The sequence below is a fragment of the Canis lupus genome, chromosome 3 (genome assembly GCF_011100685.1).
Source record: "Canis lupus familiaris isolate Mischka breed German Shepherd chromosome 3, alternate assembly UU_Cfam_GSD_1.0, whole genome shotgun sequence".
Lineage (NCBI taxonomy): Eukaryota > Metazoa > Chordata > Mammalia > Carnivora > Canidae > Canis > Canis lupus.
This window is the reverse complement of record NC_049224.1, coordinates 58,533,041-58,545,385: the sequence shown is the minus strand read 5'-3', so window position 1 is coordinate 58,545,385 and position 12,345 is coordinate 58,533,041. Positions and strand designations below refer to the sequence as shown.

The 12,345-nt window shown below is 60.3% G+C and overlaps 1 protein-coding gene across 2 annotated transcripts in view; it reads right to left on the bottom strand.

Annotated features, from left to right (window-relative positions):
* The window catches only part of RASGRF1 (Ras protein specific guanine nucleotide releasing factor 1), a 94,196-nt gene that overhangs the window by 32,961 nt on the left and 48,890 nt on the right, over positions 1–12,345 (bottom strand). For both annotated transcript variants that reach the window (XM_038533032.1, XM_038533033.1), the window contains exons 10-13: positions 11,178–11,338; positions 8,194–8,257; positions 6,477–6,613; positions 4,434–4,516 (exon numbers count right to left, since the gene is read on the bottom strand). In XM_038533032.1, coding sequence (XP_038388960.1) covers positions 4,434–4,516; positions 6,477–6,613; positions 8,194–8,257; positions 11,178–11,338 — 445 coding nt within the window. The remainder of the gene's footprint in view (positions 1–4,433; positions 4,517–6,476; positions 6,614–8,193; positions 8,258–11,177; positions 11,339–12,345) is intronic.

Genomic DNA, 12,345 nt, shown 5'->3' with positions numbered 1-12,345 from the left:
CACAGAGCACGCTTGGGTGCACTGTCTGCTCTTTCCATGGCTTCGAGGTACAGGCGCACAGGCTGTGGTCTAGGAGCCCCTGACAGGGGAGGGCCCAGGCTATGGCAACCCCAGGGCACAGCTCATCCAGGCCCTGCAACATATTCTCCGATAAATCCCCCTGGAAAATGAGCTCACAAACCACAATCAAGAGCCACACAAGGAATCACACATGAATTGCTGTGTTCTGGCCTCAAGAGCCTGATAATCCTCCTACCTTCTCTGACCAGGGATGCCTCCCACCCTCAGCACCCCCACGGCTAGAGAGCCACTCCGATGAGGCCAGCTTGCCATGTCCCTGGTTAGGACCCTCCAGCCCTGAGTGGCTCACCTTGCCAGCCTCTGCAGGGCAAGTCATGCTCCCCTGACCTCCCCTTGGCTGCCTACTGAAGAATTAGGGTCTGTCTTCAGCCAGTGCTGGTGGTTGGACCTCAGGTACTTGACTAAGGTGAGACCCTTGGAGTTTGGCAGGTATCCTGGACTGGACCTTCCAGAGCCCTGCGCCCCTGGCCACAGTGATTTCTGCACGGCATGGGAGTCCAGATGGAGCAACCTGACTCTTCTGAGACCTTCCACATTGATCTGGGGGCAGCATGTCTAGGACAGGTGACTGACCAGGTCCCAGGGATCTAAGGACCTGACCGAAGGGCTGCACTGCTACATGCCTCTCCGAGGTGGGGGAGCTTGAGGTCGGGGGCATCTCCAGGTGCAGTGGGAACCAGCAGCCCTGACAGTGGTCCCACACACAGTGCCCTGGGCGCTCTGGCCACGGGAGGGGGTGGGTGGGTGGGTGCGGTGCTCCGTCCCTCTCACAGCGTGGCTCCATCCTGACTTGAGCAGCTGTGGTTTTGCCCTTCAGGACGTCATGAATCCCTGAATCACGGTTTCCGTTTTGGCGTGGCTGCCGAGCAGCCTGGAGTTCAGTGTGGCGCTGACCCCAGCAGGGGCCACAGCAAGCGTGCTTACCCCCACCTCCCGGGGTTTCGATTTCTATCTCTTCTCTCTGTTGTGTTTGCCCTTCATCCCGACACACCAGCAGCGGTACTTTATTGGGCAGCTCTCACATACGGGCACTAGGCTGCCTTAAACCTCTTTTGTGTCCTGGGACACGATCTGAAGGATATAGAATAAGCAAATAAACGATGTTACTGAAAAGATAAGCTTGGAAATCTTATCAAAATGAGCTTTCAGGGGGAAAAGCATGTAAAGATAGACGAATTCGGCTCATAATGGCTGTCATGGCAGCAACAGGTGCAGTGTCTGTGGTCTAGTTGGAAGAACCAGAGCTTGGGGTCAGAACACACGGTTTCAACTGACACCTGTCACCGTCATGTCCCACGTGTCTGAGACACGGTGCTAATTCTCCTGGCCTACCCTTCCTGATCCATAACATGGACACAGTAAGGTCTGCCTCATAGGCTTTCGCAGGTACCTAATAAAGTGAGCGACCTCTGGGACCTAGAGCAGACTGCGGTGCTCCGTTTGTGTGGGTAGTAAACGGTGTCTCCTGGGGGGTCACCTGTCCAGGGGTGCAGACGCTGCCCTTTCAGGGCCTTCTCTGGACACAGCCCTGGGGTTTGAGACATTCATTGGAAAGCAAACCACCTTTATCGAGTGCCTTCCATGAGCAGGGCAGCAGGGATTCCTTCTCAGGGTGAGAAAAGTCTGGAAAAGCCACAAAGCAGTTTGGATGGACTTTCCAGAACCCCTTCCAGGGAAACGTTGCTGCATGACTCAGACGCTTTAGATAACTTGGCTTTGTGTTTCTTCCAGGACTCAGGGAAACACACAATGATCTGAGATCACAAAGATTGACTGGGAGCCAACTACAAGACTGGCATCAGAGGAGCCAGTGGCCTGGGTGCTTTGGAGTCAGTGGTGTGATGCCCTGATGGCACCTGAGAAACTGTCCCAGCTCCAGCAACGACAGCAGCTAAGCCCACGAGGGACGAAGTAGCTGTGCACAGAGGGACCTGGCAAGGCGCCAGGAGCCTCCAGAGGAAGGAGAGATGTGGGCGCCAGAATGAAAAAAAAGCAGGAGAATGAATGAGCAGGAGACGTGTCTGCAGGCAGGGAGCACTCCAGTTGCAGTGTCCAGGCTGTCCCAGGAACACTGACACCTCCCATGCCAGACCCCTGTGTGTCCAGCCCAGGCCTGGCAGCCTAACGGGGACTGCGGACACGCTCTGGCAGCTGTTTGCTTTGAGCACCTTCTCTTTGGGCTCCTCCTGTGTCTAGACAGGCAGAGAAGGCTGGACACAGCCTGGTCCCCTGTCTCCTCTGCTCCAAGCAGGCCGTCATCGTCGGCAGTCACAGGGCCTCTGTCCCACTGTGCAAACCTGTCCTGGACTTCAGGTCCCATCTGCAACCCAGGAGAGTGTGCTCCTGCAACCCAGGAGAGGGCGTGAGCTCCGATGATTCCCACACAGCCTGGCCTACAAGAGGGTTGTAGTCCATGAGCAGCATCTGCCACGAGTTCCGGGTCCTGGGCCAGACATTTGTCGGCCCTGCAAGAAGTGGTCTTCAGTCCTGCACGACCCTGGTGCTTCCTGACTGGAGGCTCAGCCCTGCTTCTCTCTTCACACTTGTCCACTTCTGGACGAGAGGTCCAAGCACATCCCATCTCCAGGCGAGTCCTTGGGTCCTTGAGGCCACACACTGGGGCCCTCAGCTCTGTGCATGGCGCCAGACCCTTCTCTTGTCCGTGTCTACCAGCGTCCACGCTCCAGAGCACCTGGACTCCCTGCGTCAGGGAGGCAGCAGGGGACTTCATGCCTCCTTGTACTGCAAACCCCGAATCAGGACAGTCCTGACTCTGTCTGACATGGGGACTGTGCCCGGAACTCAGAAGCTGGTGGGCACACATACAGGGGGTGACCCCTCGTCACTGGCCGTCCAGCCAGGCCCTCGGTCCCCACTCGCTCCCCGTCAGAGGGGTGACTTGGGGCATAATCCACAGCCTCACAGGAGGAGGATGCTGCATGCGGCCTGAGCCGGGACCCCGCCCCCTGGGGGCAGCGGGTCCTAGGTGCGGTCACTTTGGTTTGGACACTCCCTTTACTCTGTCACTGTCAGAGTTTAAAACTCGCTATTTTTCCTTCACAGGTGATGCCTTGCTCACTTTTGTTACCTTGATGATACGTCCTCAGCAGAAAATGAGAGTGGGCACCTACCACATGCTTCCCCGTAATTCCATGTGTGATTTTAATTTGCTCGTTAAAACAAATACCCCTATGCCTCTCTGCACCCGAGAAAGACGGGGTGCCAGCTGCTGCCCTGGGGCCATGAGAATTCAGCCAGGTTCTCGCTCCTGCGGCCTGGGCTCAAGCCGGCAGGGTCTGCTCAGGATGCGCCTTGGCGCCACGGAGACAGGCCTTGTGAGGCTGGACTTCATTCAGTAAACTTCCCGGAATGGGTCGTCTGAGGCATCGCCCTCAACCACAAAAACGACGCCAGCTCTTTGTATAGAAAACAAAAACCACAAATGCAACCTCCACCTACCCCCAAATGGGAGAACAAACCCAGGAGACTGGATGAGAGCATCACCCTCTCCCACTTACAGGTGAGAGTGGGAGCTGGGGACCAGGTCTTCCTTCCAAACCTGCCAGCCCCGGCCGGACCCAACACATTCACAGGGCAGAACGATACCTCGCCATCGCATCCAGAAGCTTCAGAGAGCTTGTGTGCATGACCCTGTCTAGGCCTCTCCGGACCTGTCCTCACCGAGGCGCCAGGTGGGCACCTTCACATACCCGCTGAACGATGCACCTGCTGCTCCCTGGGGCACCGCCTTGAAGCATCAGAGCAGCAGGTCACTCAGGTGTCTTTGGCTACATGGCCTGGTGAGATGTGGGTCCCGGCACAGCTCATGTGGCATCAGCAGGTTCCGAGGTCAGAGGTTCGGACAGAGGCCAGAGAGCCAGCCGGCTGCCCCTGCCCCTGCCTGGGTGCAGGGTTGGGGCAGGAAGGACGGTGGAGGGCGGTGGAGAGCAGGAAGGAGGGTGGGAGGATGGGGAGCAGGAAGGCAGAGCAGCCTGGAGCTCCAGCCGCATGCTCAGTGGACCGGTCCCCGCGGTCGTTCAGACACGGTGGACCTAGAGCCTGTGTATTTGAAGTGTTCTCATTTTGTAATCAGGAAAAACAAATAGTTATGAAAATAAATGCATAAAGCTTCACTCCTGTTATCGTTTAAACAGCTGACCACAAAAATCCACATTTTAAAACAATAAACACTAAGCCGGAGCCCTCATTCAAATAGAAGTTAATTTAAACCAGTGGACAGACACCCCCAAGCCCCGGAGACGTGGCCCGGTGCCTTGGAAGCCCTTGCTGTCGCTGTGGCCGTGGGGCCGTGTCTGGACGGCGGCCAAGCCTGTGGGCATCAGCGCACTTACTTGATCATCTGTGGCACAGTGACCTTGGAGTTCTCCTCAAAGGCGTTCATCATGAGCCCATTGCACCGGATGTTATCCACACACTGGAAGCAGAGGGGGGCCCCGGGTCAGAGCCCTGGCTGCCATCCTGCCACCCCGGGGCTGCAGTAGCCATTCGAGGGAGTGGCTTGCAGCCCACCTGATGAGGGATCCTCATGCTGGCAAGGGCAGGGTGGCTGCAGCTTCCTTCACATGGACTGAAGCCACCTCCTGCCTCAGTGACCTTTTGGGGACTCACCTGACCTCCCTGAGCCTCACGTCCCTAACTCGGAAGCGGGGATAACAGGCCCTACTTGGCTGGGTCACTGGCAAAGAGAGGCGCTGACCTGGCCACCCTGTTGTTGACCTCTGGGGTCTGGGTGAAGGGCAAGGTCAGGTCGTCCGGGGTCACAGGGTGGTTTTCCTAGAGGCTGACCTAGCAGGGCCCCCATGCCCCCGCGCACATTCCCACACACTAGAGCCTCCATTCAGCCCACGGCTACGTGATAAGGCCGCAAACCCCACCCGGGAGGACATGCCTGTGTTTATTCAGCCTCTGAAAGCTCAAACTCCACATTCCACTTCGAATAAGAAGGACCCACCCAAACGAAAGGATACGTCCTATGGTGGGGGGCTCTCCTTTCCCCTAGCCCCCTCACCCCGCCCCCACCCCAAGCCTTTATATCTTTGCCGCAGGAGGGCTGCTTCTGGGCATGAGGGCAGGGGCGCACCTGAGTCTCCTGGTTTTGAGGATGCACATGCTGGGGCAGCGCATCATCACCAGAATGTGGCCAGGGAGACCCAGTCGTCTGCTGGGGACCAGTGTCCCATCAAGCCTAGGCCCCTGGTTCTTCGGGGTGGGGGTGGAGGTCTGTCAGAGGAATGTTCTGGTTCCTTGTGTTCCCAGCCCGGCATCTCCAACCCACAGCCCTGGGGCTATCTCCAGCTCTGGTCCTACCAGCAGCCGCGGATGCAGGGTGCCTGGCTCTGGCCTGGGCTCCCCCGAGGCATCAGAGGGCCCCGGGGAAGGTCGGGTGCGGGGCGGTGGGGGGGGGGGTCCTGGACGCCCATGGGCATCAGCACTGTCTCCTAGTTTCTGCTCTTCCGGCTTTCTCTGGGGCACGCAGAGAGCTCTGAGGACATATGTCAGAATGAGCAGACGCCTGCTACATGGGACCGCGACCTGCCCCCAGCATTTCGAGATGGGCACTAGGCTGGGGGGAGTGGGCACTTGGGGCAGCCCAGGAATGGGGCATCAAAATCTGGGGGGGGGCACCGTTAGAGAGAGCGGAGCCCCGAGTGGAGGGAAGGCCCAGCTTCATGGTCGGCTGCTCCCAGCACACTCAGCCACGCTGCAGAGGGCAGGCCTCAGAGGAGCTCCTCTGCTGTGGGGACAGCAGGGTCGTGCTTACCCGGGGAAGGCCTGTCCTGAAGCCTGGGGCCACAGACAGGCTGTTCCAGACTCACATCTCTGCCCTGGTCCTGGGTGCCCTCTGCCCTCTGGGTCTGCTCAGGGGTCCCTGGGAAACCTGCCCTTTCTGGTGAGCTGCTCCCAGTGGGGTGCACGACCTCAGAGCTTGTGCAGGTGAAGTTGCAAGTAACCCTCCTCTCTGTGTAGCTGACACTAGGCCTTGTGGGGCCCCTCGTCTCTCTCCAGCTCTGATGTCCAGCACCCTGGAGTTGTGGCGCTCAGACTTTTCTGTGCATGCCAATGGCCTGGGGCAGGTGCTAAAAGACAGATTCCAGGTGCCAGAGATTGGCATCTGGGAAGTCTGCGGGGGCTCAGGGGAGCTCAAGAATCTGGAGTTTAAAAAATCACCATAGGGCATGACCCAGGTGCCAGGGATTCCCTGCCCACGCTCTGCCAACAGGAAGGGACCTGGGCCTCAGCCGTGGCCGTCGCTGGACCCAGAGGACGCTTGCGTCTTTTCCATTAGAGCCTTTTCTGTTAGAGCTGCCCCCGCGTCCCAAATCAGCTCAGGCACGAAGGGACCATGGGCTTCCAGGAGCAGGCGCCCTGCTCACCTGGCTGATGTCACTGGTCCACGCTGCCTTCTCCTGTCTGGACGAGGCCACGAGGATGACCGTGAAAGGCGGGGAGTCTTTGGGCTCCACCCCGATCTTAAAATCCAAGTGGTCTATGTCTTGGCTGGATCCTTTGGCTTCCAGTCGCAAAACACGGAGTTAGCAGAATAAGCGGGGACATTTTAACGATGACCTTCCTGTCCTACCCGCTGGCGAGGGCCCTGCGGCTGCTGGGTACCAGGCCACGTGCTGCCTATAGAACATTCTCTCCCCCTATGGCGAGGGACCCCACTCCAGAGATGGGCAGACTTGGGGCTGACGGCACGTGGGGCCATCCAGTGGCAGAGCCAGGGTTACCCGGCGGGCAGCGGAAGTCCCCACGGAGGACGTCCTGGGGTCAGGGCAGCAGTGGCGAAGCCAGGACTGGAACTGGCCTCACTGCCAGGCCTTCCCGCCACCCCCAGGTGATACTGGGGCCAGAAGGGGAACTTCGGATCTTCAATTTTTATGAGCAGGACTGGACATTTAGCTCAATTTAGAGCTCCCCAGAGCCAAAGTGTGTTCTGGGCATTTTTATTCTTGTTCTCAACCGAAAAACTTGCTTGGACTCTGGGAGGCTGTTTATTTGGACAGACCAAGATCACAATTTATGGATGCTGTTTGGGATGCCCATGTTACCCAGGGTACAGAGAGCGGGGCCGAATGAGGAAGGGCCCTGCTCTGTTGTCACGGGCCATGTGACCTTGGGCGGCTGCCTTTCCTGCCCCCACTGCCGACGTCCTCCATGAGTAGGCGGGATGTCTCTGGGGCCCCCTCGCCTTCCAGCTCTGACACTTGAGGGTTTTAGGGTTCCCTGCTGGGCCCGGGACCACCTGTTCTGTGTGGTGGCTCAGGGACGGGACAGTGCCAACCTCTGTGAGGAGCGGGGTGCCTGGTGAAGCGGGTTGAGTGCGGAGCATGGGGGCCAGCCCTCTACTGCCTATGGCCCTAGAGCACTCCCGGTGGATCACTTCACATGTTTATCCTGCCCTTGGGGGCTCCCTGGGGAGGTGTGTGTGGACAGGGCCCCATGTCCCCCATGGGCCCCCAGATGGAGCCCTAGCCCCGCTCTGAGGCACCCATCTGGGGAGTCCTGTTGGGGTCCTCCCCAGGGGAGGCCTGAAGGGACATAAGGCCCAGCCTCAGCCCAATCAAGCAATAGTGGTGACCCCACCACTAACCTAAGACAACGACCCCATCCCCTGCCCAGTGGCACCCAGGGAGGGGGGTCCCATGCAGCATCCACTCCAGCTCAACATCCTGCCTCCCCACTGAGGCCCCTCAGGCTGCCCCTCAGGCTGGGGCAGCCCCCCTGCTCCCCTCAGCTGGGGTCACCTGTGTCCCCACACCTCCTGCTGAGGACAGAGGGGTGGCTCTGTGCTCTTCCCTGACCCAGGGGAGCCACCACGCAGGGCACCCATGGCCACGTGAATGAGGGGCGCTTGCTGAGGTGCTGTGACCCCAAACCTAATAGCACCAACGCGTCCAGGGCCCTGAGGAGCATGGACGGAGGTGGGACAGGGAGGAGGCTCCCACCTGCCAGCTGGGCCCTCTGGGTCCAGGACAGGAACTGCTCGCTGTGGCTCAGCACCCTCCCATCCCCACAGGCTGGGCCGGGATGAGTGAGGGCGCACAGGGATCTGTGGCGTGCAGGGGTGCGTGTGGCCGGCACACTTACCGTCTTCCTCTGTGCTCTCCGGCTCCTCCAGCAAGGTGCAGTCGATGAGGGAGATGACCCCGTTCTGAAAGACAGCAGGGGCCGCCTCGGGTCACTGGGGGCTGTGTGGGGAAGAGCCCGGCGCATCTGGGTGGGATGCAGGCTTGCAAGTGCGAGAGCGCGTGTGCATGTGTGTGCGTGTTCCATGAGGGTGTTCTGGTCATCCTCACGTAAGAGGCCCCGTGGAGGGGATCAGGTGGGACTGTCTCACACGGGCATTTCCCGAATGAGGGTTGGGGGCCCCTAAGCCTGCAAAGTCTGAGCCCCGAGTCTGGGGTGAACCTTTCTGTTACCAGTAGGGACACAGGCCAGTTGACTGGTCACATCGTAGGTCCTGTTCTGATTTTATAGGTAAGGAGATGAGACCTGCATGAGGGATCTTGCCCGAGGTCCCCAAGCCACTTGGGGTTGGGGTCGGGGAGAGCCTTGAGGTCACCTTGCTGAGGTCACCTCCTGGCTGCTGGTTATTCGGGACACTGGGAATGTGCCTCCCATCTGTGAGTATGAGAGGCCCTGATGCTGTGGTCAGGGACCGTAGCCACAACCCTGGTGGGTGGAAGATGTGGAAACCCTCTTTCCAAAGGTGGGTGGGGTCCATGATCCGCCCTCTTGAGCATGTGCTGCAGCTCCTGCGGGCTCTCTGGGGGTCCCTCAGACCATGTGTTCGGGGAAGCCGACCATCACGTGGGGAAGCCACCCCGGGAAGGCTGATACAGCCCCTGGGCCTGGAGGCAACCCCGTGAGGCCCTGACCAGACTGCCTCGCTCAGAACGTGTGAGGCTGTGAGTGCCGCGAGCCAGTCTGTCTGTGGGTAACTCGTCACACGGCACTGCTCTGCAGCATGGTAACTGAGGACAACAGAGACCCAGCTGCAGTGTTTGCTGGGCAGGCTGCCCCCCCGGGGGGGGTGTCAGGAGGCCTGGAGAGGGCAGCCGGGCACCTCGAATCCTGGGTTCTGCTTCTTGCCTTGCTCCTCAGTGGCCTTGGGTGAGCCCCGGGCTTGACAATCTTGCAGAGCCCTGCACAGCTCTGAGTCTCTTCCTTCCAGAAGATCTTACGGTAGTTTTAAATCTCTTGGATGTGCAGTGTGACCCTTTCAGGGGGACTCAGGGTGCTGGGAAGCAGTCTGACTTGCAGCCTGTGGTTTCGGGGCACAGACCACGGCACCAGACGGCTGGCCTGGGTTCCAATCCCCGCTTCGCCAAGGCTGGCCTCTAGACGTCTGCAAGATGGGGCGGTACCGGCACCTGCTTCAGCGGGCCGTTGAGGAGGCAGGAGGTGGGCACACATGCACAGGGACAGTGCCTGGCCTGCAGCAATCATTGTGCAAGCACGAAAGAATCAAGAGCGATGCCGACCTGCACCTGCTGAGCTCGTTCTGCGTCCCGGGCACAGGGCACGCGCTTTGTACTTGCTCCCTGAATCCTCACAGCAACCCCTTGGAGCAGGTGTTTTCACTCCTGTGGTGCAGGTGGGTAAACCGAGGCTGGGCGGGCGCCTGCTAGTTCTTTACACTAAGGGACTGTAGAAGCTCAAACAACCCCACCCCAGATGAAATAAGATAAAACAAACATAAAAACAGGTGCTTTCAGACTCAGTCTGCAGCTCTACCTGCCCCACTGACCGAGGGACGTCCCTCCCGCCCAGACAGACAGCCTCACAGCAGAAACCTGGAGCTGGCAAGTGAGGAAGCTCTCCCTGATGCGTCGTAACTCGGTCGATACTGGAGTATTCACTATAAGGTAGTTTCCGCTGGGGCAGCCCACCGGCTAATTCGTCACAGGTTCACACGAGCGGTATGTTCCCTGAAGCCAGCACGTGGTTTCTTAGCAGCTCGCGGGAGGTTTGGGGCCGGGCATCCAGGGCCCGGAAGATGCTCTGGCCTCTTCTGGCCCCTTCTTGGCAGCAGCGTGTCCAGACGCCAGGTCTGCCGGCAAGCCTCCAGGGGAGGCTGAGCTCACAGGCGCATGGGCTTCACCTCGACGGAGCGGGTACCTGCTGCCAGCTGCCGTGTCCACAGAGCCCCTGGTGAGGATGGTACCCCCTGTACTGCAGACGAGGTCCGGAGGTCAGAGCCTGAGCTCGGAGCAGAGCTGGGGAGTAGTAGAGTCTGCCCAGGGTGCAGCCTTACCGCTCGTGGTGCTAGAGCATGAGGACGGGACGGCGGTCCTCCAGGGGAGGAAGAAGTGGACCGCATGAGCCAAGGCCCTGCGGTCTGCGAAGGAGCAGGTGCCGATTCCCCCTCACTTTTTTCCTTTTTGACCATTTACTTGTCAGGGGGGAAGTTGGAGTGCAGCTCCCTCTCCTCCCCAATGATGGAGTTGAGTTTTCTGCATTTGGGGAAATCACAGAGCTCAACACATCCAGATAGGCCTGGGCAAACCACCTTTGTGATCACGGTCAGCGTTTCCCTTCTCTTTTAGGAGGGACAAGCTGGCCGAGCGTATGGGGTCTCCTGTAGGGCTCCGAGGTCTTGAGGTTGCCCTGTGTGCCAGCACCTCCCTGGCCTGCAAGTGGGGCCTGGCCGTGCCCATGCTCTTGTGCTGGTGCTGCGGTGCCTGAGGAGGCCCTGGGAGGGAGGGGCATCTGAGCGTCTCCAGGGACAGGCTCTGGTGCTGCTCTGGCTGCAGCCAGCCCCTCGCACACAGGAGCACCTCTCAGGCTCCTTGCTAGGGCGCCAGCTGTTGGGGCTCCTGACGCTCACCCCCCATTCCCCTGATCCCTCCAGCAGAAAACCCGGCCTTGGCCCCTCATCCAACTCACCAGCAGCACCCCTGCACAGGCGTGCACTCACGTGTCTCTGACTCCCTTGCCCCTGGTCTGGGCCCCAAGTCAGGATGGTACCTGCTGGGAGCCCCCTGTGAGCTCAACCCTGCAGCCTCCCTGCAGCCCCCGCGGCCTCCCCGCCCCCGCCCCCGCAAACCTCCCACAGCCCTGCACCCTACCTTGGTCAGGTGGAGTTTCCCACCAGAGCCTCTGGTGCAGATAATCAGGTGCTTGGAGAACAGGAAGCACTGCCGCTCACCCTCTTTCTTTAGGGACAGAGACCCCAGGCGTCCCCTGGTGATCTTGCCCTTCTCAGACATGGGCACCTGGATGAGCGAGCCTGTGGGTGGGGGACAGACCCTGAGCCCCTCTCCGGGAGCGATGCTCACCCCTGGCCAGCTCTGTGGCTGACGGGGTCCCCACGAGGGGATTGGGTTGTGCCGGTTCCTGGCAGCAGGTATGCACCCTGAATGACGCTCCCTCCACCCCAGGTCGGCAGGTGGTGGAGGCAGGAGGAGCAGGGCTCCCTCAGGGCTCCCCAGTCCGCGCCCCCCCCCCCCCCCCCCCCGCCAGGGCCCTGGCAAGCAGAGGAGCCCTCCAGGTCTGGGCTTGTGTGGTGGGAATGCAGACGGGTCGGCACCATGCACTGCCCTGGGGCCCGGGCTGCTGCAGCCGAGAGGTGTGGCACCCTGGCTGCAGAGCCCAGACAGCCCCATCCCGGACGCCGTGTGCTGGGGACAGGCAGTGTCTCAGGAAGAACAGGTGCCGTGGATGAAGCCACCTGCTGCCCCCGCTTTGGCGCCCACCCCCGACACGCACACACCACACACCTCCTTTCCCACCGACTCAGGCACCTGTGCCCTCTTGCGCCGGCCCCCCCTCGGCCGTCCCAGCTCCCACTCATTACCCCGGCTCCTGCATGCCGCTCCTTGGCGGGAAAGAAAGCCCTTCCTTCCCACCCGGTGAACTCATACTTGTCCTTCCCTCCCAGGAAGCCCTCCCTGACTCCCTGCCCCACTCTGGGCCGCCGCTCTGCCTCTTGCCCACATTTATCGCTGCCTGGAACCCTGCCCCACGACCATCCGCTCACGAACCCCTGCCCCGCGTCTGTCCGCTCATGACCCCCTGTACCCCATGTCCATCTGCTCACTCCCCTGCCCCCTGCACAGCAGCCTCTGCAGTGTGGGGTGGGTCTACCCTCTGGGTGTCCCTGGTGCCCAGCATGGGCGTGGCCTGAACGAGGCGGGCACCAGTGTTGCCAGTGGGACTACCAAGTGAAAAAGGGCTTTCTGGACCCCTGGCTGGTTCCAGGTCGAGCAGGGCCCACGGGAGGGGAGGACACACTTT